Source organism: Musa acuminata, chromosome BXJ3-6 (genome assembly GCF_036884655.1).
Source record: "Musa acuminata AAA Group cultivar baxijiao chromosome BXJ3-6, Cavendish_Baxijiao_AAA, whole genome shotgun sequence".
In the NCBI taxonomy this organism is placed as follows: domain Eukaryota; kingdom Viridiplantae; phylum Streptophyta; class Magnoliopsida; order Zingiberales; family Musaceae; genus Musa; species Musa acuminata.
In genome coordinates this window covers 39,755,414-39,776,810 of record NC_088354.1, presented here as the reverse complement: position 1 = coordinate 39,776,810, position 21,397 = coordinate 39,755,414, and the positions used below count along the sequence as shown (strand labels likewise).

Sequence of the window (21,397 nt, the reverse complement as noted above, 5' to 3'; positions counted from 1 at the left end):
CTCCCATGTGAAATATTATGATAGTTCATGTACATTTATTTTCCATCAGATGGGACAAAAACTAAATGAAATAACATGATTTAGACTGTTGATTTTTGAACAAGCTGATGAATGGGATAGTGAATTTCAAATATGATACTTGATAGTACCTTATATGGAGAAACACTTGAGGAGGTAGATCAACTTCAATGGGAAGAAATCAAATTTTAAATATCCAGTATGAGTTTTAAAATATCTTAAAAACTGGCTAAGCATCAAGTAGCCCAAGAAGAGCTACTCTCTCTCTCTCTCTCTCTCTCTCTCTCTCTCTCTACACATGTATAAGCCTTCAAATTGAATGCAGGAACAAATATTAGGCTGCTAAGGTAAAGGACTTTACGCTATTAACACCTGAAGAATCTTGATCATGATTCCTCATCAGTTTTGCCTTTTTCTTTATCACTATTCTTTTCATCCTTCTGGCATCTTCACTGTGTTCATTATCCTCTTCATCTGTGTTGATATGCTCAGGTGTCAATCTACTTTGATTGCTTGTTCGTCGCAGAAGATAGACATTGAAGTAATAATTTATAAGATCTCGTCTACTTCTGGAGATGAAGTACTTCGAGGCAACTTCCCAGAAACAGTTATATCCTGATTCATTTTTTAGTCTCTTAAGTGCATCAAAGCTCATCTGTTCCTCATTTGTCCATAACTGTGAAACTTCTTCACCCATACCATCAAAGCCCCAAGCAAAGAAAGCTTGACCCAGATCATCCTTAAGTTTAAGTCGGGCTTCACTCACATGAGACCTTATGCAGACCACAGATCCTGGAAAGGAACAGGCACAATAATTTAGCTTTCCTTTCCCAATAACTAAATCACAATTTTTCCTGTCATCCCCTTCTGCTGGCCAAATTCGAGTACCCAACCACTTCAAGGTATTCAAATCCTCGTTATAATTAGAAACATCTGTTTCACTGGGTGGGGATGTCCAATCAGGCACATCTGCTTGGAAGTTTGACCCGAATCCAATGCGTTGCCTGCGGGTGCAAAGATGGCGTATACTTTGGTTTGCATTCTGAGCGATCCTTTCAGACCTCCGTTTTGGCTGAGTTGGCACCTCAACAGAACCAAGCTTCCCACTGTTCTTCTTCTGTGATCCTTCAGTGGAAACTCTGCCAGTTCTTAGCTTTCTCTGAAATTTGAAACAATTCAGTTGATGATGGCACCAACCAAGAAAAACACTAATAACATTGAGAACTCAAGAATTCATGAACTATAACCAAAGAAATTTTTTCCAAAAGCAACAGACAATTTACTACTGTGATAAAACAAAGAACAAGCAAATGATATTTTAGTGTTGTATATGACCAGAGGATTTTGCAGTAAAATTCATAGCTAGGAATTGACAATTAAGACAGATTTTAGTTTCTCACAAATATGTGACTTCAAGAGGACTAAATTGAATTACAATTCAAAATATCTAAAGTAGGAAAGCAGAGAGCAAGCCAAGGATTCATATATTACAGAAGACAATAAACAGAAGCAAATGGAAACATGCCACGAAAGATACCTGATTGCTCACCAGGATCAGAAAACTCCAGTAGACAGAGAAATCTTTAATAATGAGAACTGCAAGGCACTTCAGCTAAACAAAGGGCCTTGAAATTACGTCTCTCTCATGCCCAAGTCTAGAACTTAGGCTTGCATAAATCTGACTCTTGTGCAAAGCAAATCGATCTTATGCTATTCACTACATGTGAATCTTGGACAAGGTCAAGTTCGGTCACCACCTATTCTGGACCCACACCCAGACCAAGCAAAGGTAAAATTTGGATGTCAACCTCCCCATTGGAGTGGGTGAATGAATCCAGGTCAATTTCAAGTCAGTTTAGAGCTTATGTTTCAAGAATCAACTAATTCATAAGGTAAAAGGATGTAGTAGCATATACAATCAAAAGAATAAAAAAATTAAACAATGAAAATTTTCCCCAAAAAACAAGAAATAAAAGAAAATTATCATAAAAACAATAAAAAACCCAATAATTTGGATACACCACAAAATTTTAAAGAGAACGTCAATAGACACATAAAACCAATCAATTTCTGCCAAGATTAATAAAAGTCAATGAACGCATAGATAAATATATAATTTATATTGTATATTACATTAAAAAAATAAGTAAAATATAAGTTGGTCATGTGCAGGTCTGTGCATTTTCTTTGACCAGTATTCGGAACCCGCAAATGAACCTAACTTAGACTCACATCCAACCACATAGTCTTCGGTCTAGGTCAGGCATGGATGTACATGCTCTTACATGCTCCTTACAGGCATACAACTGGAAACATTATATACATATATATATCACATAAAATATGAGGATATGTTATCCATATATTTCTTTTTCTTTTCGAATACGATGTAGACATATGCACGAGTCAGGTTGTAAAACATGGTTGTCAATGTCCAGATTACTTCGGATATTGTTCTAAATGAACTTTGGGAAGTCAACTTACCAGCTGAGAAACTAGACCATACAACAATTGTAAGTGGTCTTAGTTTAACAACTTTACACATTCCATATATATTGAATATCTGTGTACATGGTTCATCTCCTTTTTCATGTCGAAGATAGATAATCATAAAAAGTAAACAAACAAGAAGGATAAAAGAGAATTTTATGATTTATTTAAATAACAATAGAAGATACATCTGGATTGGTTAGTGCATTGTTGCACAAGTGATAGATCTCAAGTTCGAGTCCACATGTGAGCATCATGTATGCCATTTGTCGTAATGAAAATTTATTTTAAATTTTTTTTTTAAATAGAAGATACATCTTGTATTTGTGCAATACCATTTCTCCATCAAAGATAATCTTTTATAAACATTAGACAAAACTTCCAGTAAAGTAAATCTTTCAGAGCTTATTGCTCCCTGTACTATACATGGAGACTAATTCCTGTAAAATAATCTGATCCAAATAGGCCTTTAGTACTTAAAGAAGCATTCTTAGGAAATGGTGACATTCTTCCAGTGTTCCAAAGTCCATAAATGTAGGGATTCCATCTTAAGATTAATTATTCCTAGTAAATAACCATATCAAATCATGGTTTTAGTTATCAATTTGAGTGGGGGGAGACCTCTTCTTTTAGTTTCCCAAAAACTAAAAAAGTAAACCTTTATTCTTATAAAGAAAGATGTTTCGAAAAAGATCATGCTCAAAGCATTAACTTCGTAAGAAACACAAGAAGGGCATCTTAGTTTAAACAAGTGAGAAAACAAGATAATGAACCCAACAAAACCATCATACTGACTGGCAGTTACAAACAAAATTAAGACCTGCTTGACAATAAACAAAGTACAAAAGCACAGACATGATGCACTCGTCCTCGAATTAGCATAAGCAACTAATGGATACGGTGTTGCATAAAGAATTAACAGATATGGAGTAACAAACATACTGACGTCGAACTAGGACCATGGTCATACCAGAAGTACAACATCTAAGCACCTTGACCTATTTAAAAGATAAACAAAGATACTGATGACAATGACAAAGAATAACCCAAGTATAAGAATTTAATGCTAAAGTGTCAAAAGTTCAAAAGGGAAAACTTGTCATACACAAATCCATGTTTTACAGGACTTGTAGGTAATGACATATCCCATAACCATAAATCCAGTCAAAAACATACTTTCTTAGTCGTTGTCGCTGCAATTCCATGTAATCCATGTCTTACACTGACTTCACTTATACCATCAAATAAAGTGGTTAATGAGATAAAACCTAGAAAAACAATTTTCATGCTTGACAAGTCACTCAGTTTTCCAAGAAAGACTACCATCTGAAGTGCTTGTCTTTTAGCTATGGTCTACGGAATAGAACGATAGGACGACTAAAAATACACAGTAACTTAACCACAGTTGGTTATTTAATTCCCAAGAGAATATCATTTGAAGTGATTAGCAATTAACTCAATCGTGTCAATAAGATCTGTTTCAACCAAATAAAAAGGCTACACAGGTCATCTGCTAATTGGTCCTAACATGGACTTTTCTGGTCATTACTCAGTTTCGTGAATGAAACGACTGCAATTGAGATCTTCAGAACAGAGCCATCACTCGTAGATCCTCTGTGGTGTTTATGTCCGTTGTATTACATGACACCATAAATATCAGAGGATCATAATGGAAGATAAAAAAAAGCAGATTCCGAAATTGGTTACCCAGCAAATGTAGTAATATAATGCATGCTTTCTACAAGGAACAATAAAAGAAATAGTCTACATCCAGTTCATACTAAAACAACGGGAATCAGAAAAGGAGCAACATCAGCAAAAAGTTACCTCGGGAGGAGGAGGAAACTCGCTCCTCCTAGTCGCATCATCCAAGGTCTGAAACAAAGTCTCCCGAGCTCTCAACGCCTGCGTCTCCAACCACTCTTCCTCCGCCGCCGCCATCGACCGGTTACGAGGATCCATAGCCATGCCTCTCAGCAGCGCCAGCATGCCGACGAGTTCCGATCTAGTAGTCTTTCTTGACCCGGAAGGGCTCGGGTCCCCTTCGCGACCGGCCATCCTCTCGGCCGACTGCCTGACAGCGACGTCGGCATCGTACAGGCCGCCCTCGTCCGCGGTGAACGAAATCGGATCCGACGCGTCGGGAAGATGCGAGCGGGGGAGCGATTCCGACTCGGGAGACGGAATGGGGAGGAACTGGTGGAACTCAGGGGCAGTCGAGAAGGCGGTCGAGGCGACGGGGATGCGACGGAAGAAGATGCCGCCAAGCCCTTCTTTCTTATCTTCTTTGTCCTCCTCCGTCGGGATTAGGAGAGGGTCGAGGGTGACGCCGTCATCGAAAAACGATAAGCTGGTCATCGGGACTACACGTCGCCCGCCTCCGCTCGCAAGGGGCTACCGATGGAAGAAGAGATGGATGGAGAGAGTGAGACAGGGAGAGAGCGCGAGGTCGGGGGAGATCAATTTACGGAGAGACCGCCCGAGTTGAAGAAGTTGGCGCCTATTTTTTCATTTCAGCAGACACCTGACAGGGCAATTGAGGACAAGAAATAAGGAGTATGCTTCCGCCTCGGCAGACCACTATCTCCACAATCCATTACAGAAGAAGACATCGAACCATATTCCACACAGCCTTTTGTTCATGATTCCTTTAGCAATTAAAAAATAGAGATGTATTCTTTCCTCTCTACATCAATGTTACACGACATCTGCGTTTACCGATCGGAAAGCGTATGACCGAATTGGGGACATCCACAGCCACATTAATCGGGATAAGGCCTCGGAACTAACTCATGTCCGAAAGGCTACCCGAGCAATTAGGGTTTTGTTTGGAGGAGTAATAAAGCCTGGGTGGGCATGGAAATTAAAGGAAATCCAGCATGAGGGTTACATGTAATCGTTTGATTTAGACAAGCTAAGCTCTACAGAGAGACATGTCTTCCGTAACCTAAGAAACGAAAAAGAAGGGAGAAGAAAATACCAGTCAAACCGTAGAGAAGCATGTAATTTTTGGGCGTCGAAGTGGGAAGAGAGAAGGGGAAACCGAGTATTATTAACAGCAATAATACAAATATGGCCAAGGAGAGGAAAGACTCACTCACACACAGCGGCCGAGGAATTTGGGGGAGCGAAGAGACCCTTCGAACCTTATGAGCTTGGTATTATGAGGGGCACACGAGAAATTTGGAGGCGCTAATAAAGAAATGCTACGAGGGCAAGAATTCGGGCGGTCGTCGTCGGAACCTTTTAGAGGCTGTGTTGGTGGAGTCCAAACAATACAAAGGACGGTAATACATGGGTTTTCTTTAGTGTGATTGAAAGGACAATAACACCTAATTCTTGGTTGCAATATTCCGGTCGATACCCGTTGGTTCCGTGTGAAAAAGGCCGCAATGTGTCTCGCCTTGTTTTGCCCATCGGGCGTCGTTGCAGACGATTTTACCATGTTGTCCCCGTGGCTTCGGCCTTAAAATAAGGATGTCGGTTGAATTTACTGGATTGGCCTTGGGGCGGTGAAATCGTATCAAACAAATAAAGTCCTACCGCAGATATCTGACCGTCCATCAAGTAGTCTCGGGAATCTCGACGCCTCCTACACGATTCCTGATCCTGTGGGCATGATCTTAAAGGCCTCTGTTGAGATTCGTGCATGTCCGTTTTATTTCTTTGATTCAAACCTTTTACGCATCGTTGTACGCACCAATTCGAGTCTTGGGTGACGAGACCGGCAGCGGAGCGGTCCCGATGGCGGCGGCCGAACCTCCTGCCTGCGCTTCCCGCCTCCGCCATCTCGTCGAACTCATCGAGCTCAAAGCGCACAAGGACCCCGTCGCCGCCCTTTCCCACCTTGACTCCCTCGCCGCCCACCATCCCTTCTCATGCCCCTCCCCTTCCCTTCTCTTCCGCCTCCTCCGCGCTGTCTCCGCCTCCGCCCCCTCCCACCTCCCCCGCCTCCTCCGCTTCCTCCGCCACCACCCCCGTTGCCCCCGCTTCTCCGAGGCGGCGGCCCTCGTCGCCCTCAAGGCATTCTCCCGCGCTCTCATGCCCGACGAGGCCCTCCGCACCTTCCGCTCCCTCCCCGACATCTTCCGCTGCACGCCCGGCGTCCGCTCCCACAACGCCCTACTCGACGCCTTCGTCCGCGCGCGCCGCTGGGATGAGGCCGAGTCTTTCTTCGCCTTTTTCTCCGCCCGCGCTCGCGTCCGCCCCAACCTCCAGACCTACAACATCCTCATCCGAGGCCTCTGTGCTCGCGAACAGCTCGACCGGGCGCTGGAGCTGCTCCAAACGATCCGGTCTGGCGGTATCGAGCCCAACCGCGTCACCTACAGCACCCTTATGTGTGCCCTGATCAAAAGAGGTGATTTGGACAAAGCACTCGAGGTCTTCGATGAAATGTGCGATAGGAAGGTGGCTGCCGACGTTGTATGCTACAATGTCCTGATCGATGGGTTCTTGAAGAATGATGAACTCGACAAGGCTATGGAGATGTGGAATCGAATGGTGAGCGACAGGGCAGTTAGTCCGACCGTGGCGACCTATAATGTGATGTTGAATGGTCTATGCAAGCTCGGCAAGTTCAATGAGGTGATGGAGCTGTGGGGTCGAATGGTGGCGAACAGCCACCGTCCTGATTCCTTCACCTATGGAATTCTGATTCATGGATTATGTGAGTCCGGGAATGTGGATGGGGCATCACGAGTCTACACAGAGATGATGAAGAATGGGCTTGTTCTTGACACTGTCACCTGCAATTCTCTGCTTAATGGCTTCTGCAGAGCAGGGAGGTTGGAGGAGTCTTCGAAGCTGTGGGAATCAATGCAAAGTGCAGGGCACTGTAACACTGTCAGTTACAACATTCTGATTAGAGGCCTCTTTGAGAATGGTAGGGTAGAAGATGCTATCATCCTCTGGGAACAGTTGCAGCAGCAGCAACATAAGGCTTTGCGTCCAGATTCAGTCACTTATGGTGTTTTGATACATGGGTTATGTGAGAATGGGTACATTAACAAGGCATTGCAAGTACTGAAGAAGGCAGAAGAAGGTGAAGATAAGATTTTGGATGTCTTTGCATATACATCTATGTTAGATGGTCTCTGTAAAGACAAGAGAATCGATGAAGCTATTTGCGTTTACAATCAAATGGCTAAATGTGGTTGCAGACCAAACTCGCAAACTCACAATGCCCTTATAAGTGGCTTCTGCAGAGTATCTAAGATCTCAGAAGCCATCCAGTTTTTCAATCAGATGCAAAGCAGTGGTTGCTCTCCTACTATTGTGACATACAACGCCCTTATCGGTGGTCTGTGTAAAGCAGAAAGGTTCTTTGAAGCTTCTGTGTTTACAAGGGAAATGATGGAGAAAGGCTTCAAACCTGATACAATCACATACAGCTCGTTGATAGATGGTCTTTGTCGAGATAAGAAGCTTGATGCTGCTCTTGATATTTGGAACAGAGTTTTCAATATGGGAGATGGAGCTGATGTCATTATGCACAACATTATCATCCATGGTCTTTGTTCTGCTGGGAAAGTGGAAGAAGCCTTACGTGTTCATTCTGAGATGAAACGAAGAAACTGCATGCCAACCTTGGTCACCCATAATACGCTCATGGATGGACTTTATGAATCTGGTGATTGTGAAAAAGCATCGACTGTATGGATTGAGATGCTAGAAGTGGGATTGGAGCCAGACATCATCTCTTACAACATAGCTCTCAAAGGCCTTTGTTCATATAACAGGACGTCGGAAGCGGTTCAATTGTTGCATGATGCCTTGAGCCATGGCATAATCCCATCCACCATTACATGGAGTATACTTCTTAGGGCAGTGATGAAAGAAGGTCCTGCTCAAACATGATGACTATGAAGTTCTGCCTCAAGGTCAGCATTCTATCTCTTCGTTAACTTTTTATTGTGTTTATTTTGTTATTCTGCTGTTAGGTCACATTTACATGGGATACCCCAGAAGTTCTTAAATTCTCAGAATTCATTCCTATAGTCCCACAGCTAAAATCTTTTCCTTCAATGTCATGGATGGAAGTTATGATAATGCTTAGAGGCCATATTAACAATCAGAATAAATTTCGTTACATTATTTAATGCATAGAAGGCTCTTTTTTCTGGACATCAATGTTGCACCCATTTCACATTTATATCCTTCCTCTCATATTTTCATTAATGATGTAGCTATCCTTCTTAATGTTCGTTATAAAGACTTGGTACCTGAATTTTCCAAAGCTTCTTGGATACTGCAAGTTATTATTTTGACTTATTCTATCTGAGATATGTTCCCTTTTGTAGGTCAAGTGTACAGTCTACTATTTGGCTTCACCTTGTATGTATGCCAACTATTAATTAACCTCCAATCTAACATTGTCATTAGCAGCTTAATACAGAGACCAGTTTCTGACACATCAAGTTAGCAACCATCTCTGCTTTTCCTTGGCTCAAGTTGCAGCAATATTTTTCTTTAGCATCCGGGTGTGTGACTCAATGTGACTCAATTACACAACTTTCAACACCAACAACAAAGCCGTTTTAAACATTGACTAAACCGCCCACCATGGGGCTCAAACCCATGGTCACAAGGTTAAGAGCCTTGCACTCTACCGACTGAGCCGGATGGGCTTGTTCAGTTGCACAAAGTTGGGAATGTCTCATCAGAATCACAACTGGATTCAAAAGCAACTTTAGCTTGTATGTAGCAAACTACAAGATATTCTTTCTATGGATTATCTACATGCATCATTTCATCTTCAACTCTGGGCACACAACATGCTGCACCGCAATACTGATATCAAATTGGTGAGCTGTTATCTACTCCTAGATATTTGGCTTTTCCTGATATCAAATTAATCGTCAATGGCAGGCTGTTCTCCCATATGAACCGAGAAAGCAAGCCCGCGCATTATCAGCCAAATGCTGCAAGTTTACACCAATTCAACTCGTAATAATCAAAAAGAGCATTGCAGATCATGGCCGCAAGCAAAGCCATTAGCACAGGGTATACGCATTGTTAAATATTTGATCCTTCACTGCTTTTCATAGTGTATCTTATCTTTTGTCAGTCCTCTACGTTCTTCTCTTTCTGAAGATGTCTTTGTCTTTCAAATTCCTCATGAACAAGCATATATCTAGCTATCCCAGTCTGTCTAAAATCTTCTTTTTTCCATGACCAGTCTGAATATCTTGGCAAATTATGTGAAAGCATGTACCAGACGCTCCAGGTGCTCTAATATCTTCTACAAGCCAAGCAAGAGAGTACTATTATTTATTTAAGAAGGCTTCTCTGGTGTCAGAGACGCTGACATTGGCTTCCTCAAGCTTTTGGAGTGTTTTTTTTCCAGCTTGAATGATCTTGGCATTTTCATCCTCTGCAAATGGACTGGGGAGCAATGTTCATTGACAAGGTGGTGAGAGAGATCCTTTGGATGTTCGAGTGGTGGACTGACTGATTAGTGAATTTGTAGCTGTTCTTTGCTTTGAGAAGATATCCTAATGCAAGGATAATTGTTGCAATCTTATGGTAAAAAGCTAAGAGATGGTGTTGGCCTGGCAGCAGAAGGCTAGGGAGTATCCTCGAAGTTTTGGTCTTCACCTATTTATTTTCCTGGTGTGAAGGAACACTTCTGATGTGCCTATCGTTTGGTATGTATGGTTGACAAACCATTAAACTTGTAACACCTCTGATTAGTCCCACATCGAAAGTGAACAAAACTAAAATTGACTTATAAGAGTTTGATAAGTGTATTATTATCAATTTCAGCTTAAGTATTTTGATCAGTGATTTAGACCAAACAAAGTTGATAGATTAGTTAGTTCATAAGGCTCGGGTCGTGATATTTGGTATTAGAGCCGATCTAACATTTGGGCATGGTGAGGAGGCTCGAATAGGAAAGGGCTATCCGTAGACGGAGTCAAGAGGACTTGTAATTATTATTTTTTCGATTGTTTCTGATACTTCATCACACTGATAAGTTAAGTTAATAAAAGCTCACTGCTTCTACGTCATGAAGGTTTGAGAGCGGTGATGATAACCTTTTCAAGATTTCATTGGTCATGCCCACCAAAGACAATTTTCATACCTACACCTACTAAAAGTTATGTGCTGCGGTTCTTCTACCAAAGCCTTGCTGTTGTCCAACGTTTCTCTACCTAATTAATGTTTACAATGACTTGGCAGCTGCAGCTCACATCCGTTTATAAGGACGTGTTGGCCTGTCATTACATGCAGACAAAGTTCTACCACTGAGAGAGAGGGAGAGAGCGAGAAAGAAGAAGATGGGACATGGAGGCCCGGGTTTGGACTTTGATGTTTGCCCTGTGCCTGCTCGCAGATTTCACCGAGTATGGACTCCGCACTACCAGTTCGACGTAAGTATGCGAGACTGGTGACATGCAGCACACATCTTGTTAGGCTCAGTCGAAATAGATCAAAAGAAGGTTTGGGGTGATCAAAGGACTTGCCTTGGTTGAGCCTGTGCAGGTGGTCATGAGGAATGTGACGCAGCTCTGCTCCACCAAGCCCATCGTCACCATGAACGGGCAATTCCCTGGGCCAACTCTTGTCCGCGAGGGAGGGCGACGCCGTGCTCGTCAAGGTCGTCAACCACGTCCGGTACAACGTTACCAGCCACTGGTGAGCCGCCACATTCCACTTGTTCCCGCTTCGATCATGATCTCCTACCCACACAGGCACAAACACATACCGCCGGCACGGGGTGGGCCGACGGACCAGCCTACATCTCCCAGTGCCCCATTCGACCAGACCATAACTACGTCTACAACTTCACCCTCACGGGGCGCGGGGCACGCTGCTTTGGCATGCCCACGTCCTGTGGCTACGCGCCACCCTTCACGGCTTCATCGTCGTCCTGCCCAAGCTCGGAGTCCCCTATCCCTTCCCCTCACCTCACCAGGAGGAGGTGGTCATTCTGGGTAAGAACAACGTAGTGTACATCAATCATGCCAACGATGATTTGCTCAATCCCTTCTAGTCCAAGGGAGTGGTGGAAGTCCGACACCGAAGCTGTGATAAACGAGGCTCTCAAATCCGGCCTCGCTCCCAATGTCTCTTAAAACATTTTGATCGATAATCTTGGAGAGAGGATGTGGAGAGGCTGAAGAACGAGAGAAGAGGCTCAAGGAGTCGAGCTAGTGATGTAGTTGGAAGAGGTCGAGCAGTGCCTTGCTGATTACGTTGAACAATTGAAGATGGTCCAAAACAACAACCGTTGCACAGAGGACAAATTGCTACAACTCACCTGAGAGTTTGACTCATCGTGGACATATAACTCAAAGCCCGTTGGACAAGTTTTTGCGACCAATGAGTGGGTCATAAGTGTGATCGAGCAATTGGCTATCCTGAATGAGCAAACTTAGAGTATAGGCAAACAGCTGAGGGCTCAAAGGAGACATTGGAGGCTGAGAGGACCATGATATCGAGGTAGATGATCATCGACTACAAGGCCTCTAAGTATCATTAGAAATACTATATCACCTTAGCTTGTTTCAAGATGAAGTATCCTAAGATAGCAATTGAGGAAGCCACATTCACTAAGTACCTTGAAATTCAAAATGTTTTGATAGCTACCCAAGTCCCTTTCAATGATGACTTTGACTAACCACTTCACCTTGATGCTTAGTCCGTGGTCTTATTATGTTATGCTGGTCTTCACTATGTCATTAAGTTTGTATACCTAACTTAATCCTTGTGTATTTACTTTGTTATATCATCAAGCTTTTTCACTCAACCATTCTTCTACTTTTGTACTTTTGTAGTTCAATGTCTCATCTTGGATGTAGAGGCCCAACCGAGTTGGTGTAATCTTTTTAAAATAATAAACTCTTCCCTCGACTTATAGTATTTATATCTTAAAAATATTTATTTATTTTTGACAACTAGCATCGATGATATAGAAGATCATATTAGTTATAGGCGTCATACAAGTCAATCACATGAGTGATGACACTTGTGATATACTATGATGATCTCTTTGCTTATTATTATTAGCATTTTATCATATATTATATGGATGTATATTGTGACATCCTTGGATCTGTGCAATGGGAATCGGATAATAATGAGATCACGATAATTAGATCGATTCGTTTTTAAACATAAATCCTAAATCATCTCTATCATATGTTATTCGAGAAGAATATCGAGATAACCGGATAGAATGATGCGTTGTATACTCATCCTTATGATGAATGTGGCTGATCTCATAATTACTCATATAGGGACACTAGAGGTATAGTGCAGGTGCTCATTATAGAATAAGTTTCATAATTGATCCGCTTATAGAATGTTGGATGGTTATTGATACATGACGTTAGACCGCAATTCTATAGTGTTATTTGTATATTTGGTCTTTAGACTTGAGACACCAAAGTTGTCTTATATGAGTATTTCATTCTTTGACGTCGGACTTACAGGTTTAGAAGTTCTAGATCTGGTACAATTGGTTCTCAAGAATGATAGTCAATGTTACGAAGGCAATTGAGTATCAACAAAGGATCATTCACTCTCAATATCACGAGATGAATATCTTGTGTGTTCTCGCTTAGATAAAATTCGTGGTCAGGGTCGTTCGGATTGAGAAAGAATAAGTTCTCCAGAAGAATTCGATTAGAGTGAGACTCGAACAAGATTTCGTATGGGCCTAATGTTATTATGCTCAATATACGTATACGATCTCTGAGATATAAATATATGGTAAGTATGAACAAACAAATCTGCGGAGCCCCAATTTAGATCCTAAATTGGATGAGATCCAATTGAATAAGTTGATAAGATATAATTGGATGATTGGATAGAGATCCAAAGAGGATATGATCCATTAAGGATTAAGTTGCTTGTACCTCCTCTCCTCCTCCTCCTTGGCTCTAGTAGCCTTGCGATGTGTGGAGAGGGAGATCTCATAGCGATCTGAGGAGCATCATTGCTCGGCCCATTCTGTGGATCACCGCTAGAGAGGAGCACACAAGTTCTCCTTCATCCACTCCATCGGATCTGAAAATTTCGATGATATACAATCTCTTTAGGTAACACTTCTAATATGATATATGTGATTTTTTAGTTTTACGATTTTCTCATGCATCGATTGTCACAAAACGACCAAGTATTTGACTTTGGAAAATCCTTTTTTTTTTTTTGCTGCGCATGAGATGTCGACCCGTGACTTCCCAACATATCAAGACTTGATGCTCAGAGGATAGTCCCCCTGATCTAACCTCAAGGGCTGCCTCATTGGTAGAACTTATTTAAGTTTATAATGTTTCAAATCCTTAGTAGCACCACCCCCTATACTATTTCGATGTGATAGTTTTTATCTCATATGACTTTGACAACTTTGATATGGTCATTCCTAGTTTCACACTAGCTTGCCTCATATTCAATAGGGTCACTTACTTTAGTTTTTCAAAACCCCAAAGTCCCCATATCCAACTCTCTAAGAGTGAGTATCGTGATTCATACTTGGGTCGAGAGAAGTTTTTCGAGCTGATCCCTTCGATGCCCAAGTAAGTAACTCAAGATAGATGAATTCAGTCGCGAATGGTATCTTAGTATCAAACAATCTCTTAAGATTGTAAAGCATAAGAGCTAGGAACAACGGAACTTACATCGAGTACAGCTTCAACCACGCAATCCTCTTCATGATGGAAGGCACTCCGACTTACACTACACAACCCGGCCAGAAGGAACCCTTATGACCTTACCACATGATAATGAGTTGGATTGGTGTCATCTTATTCGTCTCCTGAAAGCCAACAAAGAATAAGTTCCCATCAGATCTTTGTTGTATTGCATGATCAAACTAAAAGAAGAGAAAGAATAAAACTACACTACCATCCAAAAATATGCAACACTAGCGTGAAATCTCTTTGCCTCTTTTATCTAAATTTGAAGAAGAGAAAGAATAAAAATTACTCTTTAGGGGTAGCTTTTGTCTCTTCTTTTTTTTCACCCTTTATCAGCATCTTTTGCTTTTCTTCTTCCACCTCTTCAACATTTTCCCCATACATTGAGTTGAGATAGTCCACGACCCGACTTGGTGGGTATCAATTTCTCCGAGTCAAGGATGTCAAACAGGTTCAATATCCTGAGGGTGAGCATCTTGATCGTCCCGATGTTCCTGCAAGAGAGCAGGCTGTTATCCGACGCCTCCATCATCAGGAACATGGCCCTTCCGCTTGGGGTCCAAACCCCGTACCTACGCATGACCGTCACAAACTCCGAGCCGAAGTCCTATACCACGAGGGCATCGACGACGTTGGCGAGAGCGGTGGACAGGGCGAAGGTGCTTCTCTATGCGATTGCTTTTGACACTAGTCGCGGGGCTCGGGGACAAAGACCACACCGCCGCCGGGCCGGAGAGAACGTGCACAGAAACAAATAATTCAGAAAATGGTAGAAAGCCTGACAAGAGAAATACTGCAACATTTTGGATCAAATCATAAAACTACTCCGGAAAAAAATATTGGATGCTGTTTATTTCAGTGTTATAGTCCTCCAGCTAAATAGTCACAAAGTATAGCTTTGTTTTCTGTGTGCATATTCTACAATAAGGCACCATAAATTATTGGTTTAGTAATTACAATTCGTGTAACTAATGGTTTCCAATGCCTGCTAAGGACAATCGAATAGAAAATATAACCAGATATGAATGCCCATTAAGGTGGTCTCAACTTTGAATTGCTAAGCTCTCCTGTAACCAATATCCGGGTTGCTTTTACCAGCTCCTCCTTCACCATAAACAGAACTGCTGCAGCAAATACGCTCTGGACTATTTTTGTGCCCATTCCTTTATAGAAACATGAAAGACCTTCATAGCGCATCATTTTTGTGATGGCATCAAATGTACCTTCAGATTTAAAAATAATAATAATAAATTAAAGGTGAGTAATCGGGGAAGCAACACATGATTTGATTAAGATAAGAAACATATATCTATACATCATGAAGTGAATATTTATAAATCTAATTCCTATGACCAAAATAAGAAACATATATCTATACATCTATATGTATTTATGAAACCCAAAATAACCACTGTAAAGTGAATATTTTATTAAAAGGTGAATTACATTTCAGAACTTCACTGAATGTAAAATGCATAGGCATGATATGAAGACCTGTATATTGACGCCTCTTATCATCATCAAGTCCTTGTTTTGCTTGCAGCCTTGCCTGGAAAGAAACAACATATCTAGCGTTATCAATTTAGATCTTCAACAAGATGAAAGGGACAAACATCCACCAGAGAATACTCTAAAATTGATCATTTGTGGATGATGAATGAACTATAAAAGCAGCCATTGAATCAATTTATGAATCTCATCACCTTCACCACTAATAGGGGATATGTAACAAGAGTAGCTCCAAGTTTGGCAACGGCTCCAAGAAGGAAAATCTGTTATGAGTTATTTCCAGCATCAGTGCATTGATATGTATAAACACCAAGAAAAATCTGGACGTTGTCATTTACTCTATGGTGTAGTCAGATCTTTAATGAAATGTTGCAATATACTTGTAATTGTATGGTTGATTTTGAATGCATTAAAGAGGACAGACAGCGGCCCAACACACATGGGCACCAACACAAGCACAGTATGATACTGACACATCGATAATGGTGATATATTTTAAATAACTATGACATGAAACAAAATGAACAGAAAATCAATTATATATATTTTTACATATAGCTCAGGCTCATGTATATTTTAGACAATCTATGATCATCACATCATAACTTATTAGAAGCATATCGATCATGTAAACAAATAAGAGCCCTTCAAAAAAGGCACTTCAACCACGTATAGGAAATATTAAGAAAATTATCATTGTAGCAACTCAAAAGTCCACATAACATCTACAAACCTTATGTAGATTATTGAAGAATCATACATCTATACCATAACTGTAGGTAATACATATTATCTAATATAATTTGAAAACATATCTTGTAATCTTAAAAATAAGTGGTTTAAAACACACTGACACGAAGCACACTTGTAGTATTTATGCTTGGTATGAGGATGGCCACGTTCATTCAACTTTTCCCCGATATACTAGATTATTTCATAACAGACCCAAGTAACGACTGCAATAAATAAAGCAAATATTATGGAAGAATTGATAAACCAAGGTGTGCCCCCACTAGAGTTAATATGAATTAAATTATACAGAATAAAGATTATTGAGAAGAAACAAAGATAACAGGTCACCAGAGACTTTACCAATTCAAATAACTTGCATAAACCAAGATGAATACATTCAAATTCTACTAATGAATTCTCAATAAGTTACGTCAGATATGATAAAGGTCTACCTCAAGAGCAGTTAATCCTTCAGCACCTTTGGTGTTTGTAGATCGTTTTCTCTTGATCTTTTTTAAAAGAGTTTCATATATCATGAACTGGATAGAAGGATTGCTAACCTGAAACAGGTGCACAACTGAGACCTCATCAATTGAAATTCAAAATCTGTTTATTTTCTACTGACCATTATTAGTGTAGGAATTACACCCTTCCAGAAGCCCCAAAATCCAGCTTCATCATAGAGTTCTTGAACCTGCATTGGGAAAAAAAAATCCTGAGTCAATAAAACTAGCCAAACTGAACTTGACAGAAGAGAAATATGTAAAAAGAAGAGAAACCCAGAAATTGTCCTGACAAGACTCGTAAATGAAATATGAAAGAAGGATATGGGCAGATATATTTCAAGACCTTCACGGAATTACAGATTTTCCAAGAAACTGATCGATATGTGAGATGCTATGGCCATAATTAAGAAACTTCAGTATCAAGACAATAGAAGAAATATGGCTGCAATATACAAACCATGTATTCTGAAACCAAGGAGCACTGGAAGAAAATAGGGGGCAACTAAGAACAAAAGGAACTTCAAAATTTATTTCTGAAACAACTCTTGGAACATGCATGGTACTAGCGATAGATCTACATGAGCAGATAAGCAGATGAATCTGAGTTCATTCTAGCAAATCAACCTTAAAGAGTAAAATGTCATTTTGAAATAATGTTAATACACCTATGGTCCATAATGTCACTGAAAAAATTCATTATATATTTGTGGGAAATGGCAAGGAAGTTTCCTACCGTGTAGTATTACCAGTACCAAACACAATCTTTGCCTCAGATTCATAAGATTTTAATGATAGATCTACATGGAACACTTAATAACTATCTATAACACTTCAGAGCCCAAGAGCATTTTTAGGATAATTACCCAGTGCTGCCATTATCTTCATGGGCTAGTTATATGAATCCTATCACTAGCTAGGAGAGAATGCCTTTCTCTAGAACAAAGTTCAGATTGAAAAGTTGATCCCAGTAAATTGTAAAAGATGCTAACTAAGGAAAGTGTCTATGAAAGTGTCTATCCTTTCAAAAGATAGTTACACCAAACGGACCCATGTATCATTTGTCATTGGTCTTGACCCCTGATTATGGAGACAGTTCGCTCATGTCACATATATCAGTACCAATGTCAATGTTAAAAGTTTGAGGTATTTTCTTTCTGTAAACAACTTAAGTTTTCATGACCAATCTAATCATGAAATTGCCCATCACGACAAGATAGACTTTAAGATCCTTAATATACCTCTAGTAATTTTTGCAAACGTTGTCCTTAAGTTGCTGGTAGTTTTCAGAAGCAATTGGCAGCATTTACAGAATTATAAAACCACCACCAGCAGATCCCGCATGAGCAGACTTATTCTATCCTAACTTGGTAGTCCTCTAGGTTAAAATGATGGATAGAGCCTCATTGCACTGGATTTCAAAGTAACTCAAATCTTGTGCACAAGGCCATGCTACATAATTCTGATACAAACATTTGTGATACTGAGGAGACTTGTGCATATATTGTACATTGTTAAGAAACAGCAAATTGACCTATTCAAATAAGTTTCCTAATGTCTAATATGTGTTTGCCTATATTGTGGTATACTAAATGATATACTAAATGATCAACTATATGATGGCTTTAGAAGATAGAATTGACCTCTTTACAATAGACTGCACAATATTTTTCACCCCTTTTCACAATCTTATCTAATTGTATTTGTGGTTCATTTATAAATTCAGCAAAAAGGACTATTTAAGGAGGTATCGTGACATGCCTCGAACAAGTACTTAAGAATTATTTCTATATATAATGCAAGGGTCTCTCCTAACAACTATGTGCATTGTAGTATAAATATGTCATCTACCTTATCCAAGTTTCCGCCATTCTTAACATGCAAAGCATGTGCTATGCTCTAGTATCTATAATGGAATTAAAAGTTAAAAGTCTTGGTCTCCCTTCTATACAACTAACAATGTCAGCGCAACCATTCCTGTACTTCAATGGGAAAAAACATACCAATACAATTAAGCTTTATACTTATCCTAGACAGTAATATTAGATACTGTACTGGTAAAGAGTACAGACAACCAACTTATGCATACCACATGGCTAGTTCTGTATGGTTGATGCTCAACAACTGCAAGCTGAATTGCTTCATCAGGAAGAGATCGTAGAACATGATTAGGTGATCTGTTACTTTTCTTCTTGTGAGTCTGCATAATTTCACATATTAGCACGTCATCGTGTAGGCGAAGTAAATCTTGGCAACTATTTCAACATTGAGGTAACCCGGGATTATGCATGATAGTGCTGAAAAAGAAGACACAACAATGAAAAAACTAGAAATGACCAAAGACCAAACTAGTTTGTTACCTGCATACGAGTAACTACTACCCAGATAGGATTTGTCAGTAAAACATTTACACATCTGCAAACATGAAAATGGCGAGAAACTTAGTAAACAGCTAATTGTACATCAAGTTAAATATATTACACTAAGGATGGTGCTGAAATTAAGAAGGTTCTCTGTCAAACTATTCGTAGGAACCATCTTGCAAAGTAATACAACATAATCATAATATATTAAGCAAGACATGGCAAGAAATAGCAGTGTAACATCCAACTCCGGTAGTACACTAAAAATTTTGAATAAGAAACCAATGTCCTTGTTAATCACCCTGCAAGTGCAGCAACAACAAGTGACTGGAACATGCCTACAGATCCATCACCAATGCCTTTCTTCCAGCGATCTTGAGCAGCGTTTTCTGCCCTGTTCCTAAATATTTGATAGAAATAGTAATAAACACCCTGTACAAGAAAAACAAATTCAACATTAAAGCCTTGTGTGGAAAAAACTTCAAATTATTCTGGTAGTTAACAAACTTATAATTATGCAAGTTAAATACAATGAAAACAGCAAGCTACAAAAGCATGCAGTTGGTGCAAAGGCACTTGCATAATGAATCCAAAAGACAATAGCAAGCAAACAAGCAGAAAAACATAAGCATAATTTGGTCAGAAAGTTTTTTTTCTGTTGGCTAGGCAACATATAACCAGATCTAGACAACATATAACCGGATCAAGTCAAAGCCAAGAAATCCAAAGTCACCACATAATGGGTAGATAATCCCATAGAAGAAAGGTTTCCAAGAAAGTCTTAGCCTTTATGACAACCATCCCCCATTACAATCTTAAGCTTCTGCATTATAAGATTCATCAGCCTCAAATTATAGCAGCATCAACCTAGGGCTCAGTTCCCATGAGAAACATGCTTTTGACAATGAACTTTTTCTTTTATACACAAACTATTTCATAGTGCCAACGAAACTCAAGTGGTTCCTGATGTCATGACAATGCAAACCTAGGGGACAGAACCGACCTTGGTAACAAGTGGTAAGAAGACCTTTCTTCATGTTATTGGAGCCATGCAGTGTGTGAAGAATACCAACAGCGTGAAGAATTGCTGTCATTTAGCTGTATAAAATAGCTTCCAAGCCTTTGCCGACCTCAGAAACAGAAACAAGGAGAAATTGGAATCTTGTCTTAATTATGGAGAGATGCTGCTAAATTGTCTTTATTAGTCAATACAACACATCAAGCAACATTCTTAATCAAATGATCATCTCATTCAAGGTGGCAAGTTACACCGAAAGAATAAATGGAATAGAAATCATGTCTATACACAGCAGTCGTCCTGATCCTAAAACTTCGACCCGAGACAGTACTAGTAGCAACTGGACCTGGTCAAGAACCAGCCAACCGGACACAAGCTGCCATCACAGGAAGAAAGAAAAAGAAATGCAACCAACGTGATTGTAATCGATAAGGACAGGAAGCCCATAGCAAACACGGGAAGAAGGTACAGGGAAAGGTGGGACCGCACAAGCAAGCTTGTCAACTAGAAAGGGCCAATGAGAAGAGAGGCAGCGTTGGCAAACCAACCTGGGAAGCCGCCGTGCCGACCACCGACGGCGCAAGCCCACCATAGAGCCGCTCCCATCCCTCTTGCTGCACCACCTGCGATCAAGCAGGTTACCCCGACCAATGCAGGTCGCCTAAAAACACACGGAACAAAAAGATCTCCAAAATCAAGGGAAGCCGGTGGAACGTACCTCCAGCATCTGCCGCACGACGCCATCCCTTGCGGCGAACTTGGACGGATCGCGCTCGGTCTGTTGACGGGTGTTCACCTGAGACGATCCGATTCATATGAGAGATCAATTTGACGAAAGATCAATTACAAAAACCCAAAACAGAAACTGATCAAGAAAGGATAAAAGGAGTACGGTTTGCAAGGGGTAGGTGATGAGCTGTGCGATGATCCCACCACCGGCGCCGGCCAACCCGTTGATGAGCGCGTCCGACATCCCTCCCTACCACCGCCCTGTCCCTCCCTGCCCTTATGACCAACTCGCTCAAGAGACCGGGCAAGAGAGAGAGAGAGAGAGAGAGAGAGAGAGAGAGAGAGACAATGGTAGGTAAAGAGAGGAGCAAAGAGGGAGGGAGGGAGGAA

At 40.7% G+C, this 21,397-nt stretch overlaps 3 protein-coding genes and 1 non-coding gene across 10 annotated transcripts; 1 reads left to right on the top strand and 3 right to left on the bottom strand.

Moving 5' to 3' along the window:
* Positions 1–184: 184 nt before the first annotated feature.
* On the bottom strand, positions 185–5,741 carry LOC135640419 (AT-rich interactive domain-containing protein 2-like). Of its 3 annotated transcripts, none has more exons than XM_065154820.1 (3): positions 5,606–5,741; positions 4,336–5,032; positions 185–1,177 (listed from the first exon to the last, which is right to left on the bottom strand). In XM_065154820.1, exons 2-3 carry the CDS (start codon positions 4,864–4,866, stop codon positions 353–355), a joined length of 1,356 nt encoding a protein of 451 aa, XP_065010892.1. In that variant the 5' UTR covers positions 4,867–5,032; positions 5,606–5,741; the 3' UTR covers positions 185–352. The 3 variants fall into 3 exon arrangements, with proteins under 3 accessions (XP_065010892.1, XP_065010893.1, XP_065010891.1); XM_065154821.1 differs by having other exon boundaries at positions 5,610–5,717; XM_065154819.1 differs by having other exon boundaries at positions 5,489–5,707.
* A 438-nt stretch (positions 5,742–6,179) lies between these two features.
* Positions 6,180–10,292, top strand: LOC135640454 (pentatricopeptide repeat-containing protein At3g09060-like). 5 transcript variants are annotated; one of them, XM_065154905.1, is made up of 4 exons: positions 6,180–8,390; positions 8,896–9,206; positions 9,379–9,513; positions 9,689–10,292. In XM_065154905.1, the coding sequence occupies exon 1, from the start codon at positions 6,253–6,255 to the stop codon at positions 8,365–8,367; it is 2,115 nt and encodes a 704-aa protein (XP_065010977.1). In that variant the 5' UTR covers positions 6,180–6,252; the 3' UTR covers positions 8,368–8,390; positions 8,896–9,206; positions 9,379–9,513; positions 9,689–10,292. The 5 variants fall into 5 exon arrangements, with proteins under 5 accessions (XP_065010977.1, XP_065010975.1, XP_065010973.1 ...); XM_065154903.1 differs by having other exon boundaries at positions 8,896–9,314; XM_065154901.1 differs by having other exon boundaries at positions 8,896–9,513.
* TRNAK-CUU (transfer RNA lysine (anticodon CUU)) lies at positions 9,065–9,137 on the bottom strand. Its single transcript has one exon. It is a non-coding gene; the product is annotated as a tRNA-Lys (tRNA).
* A 4,690-nt stretch (positions 10,293–14,982) lies between the features above and the next one.
* On the bottom strand, positions 14,983–21,392 carry LOC135640858 (peroxisomal nicotinamide adenine dinucleotide carrier-like). The gene is made up of 11 exons (XM_065155635.1): positions 21,171–21,392; positions 20,997–21,074; positions 20,827–20,901; positions 19,562–19,692; positions 19,258–19,312; positions 18,987–19,097; positions 17,020–17,088; positions 16,847–16,954; positions 15,857–15,925; positions 15,648–15,702; positions 14,983–15,376 (listed from the first exon to the last, which is right to left on the bottom strand). The coding sequence occupies exons 1-11, from the start codon at positions 21,249–21,251 to the stop codon at positions 15,186–15,188; spliced, it is 1,023 nt and encodes a 340-aa protein (XP_065011707.1). The 5' UTR covers positions 21,252–21,392; the 3' UTR covers positions 14,983–15,185.
* Between the last annotated feature and the right edge of the window lie 5 nt (positions 21,393–21,397).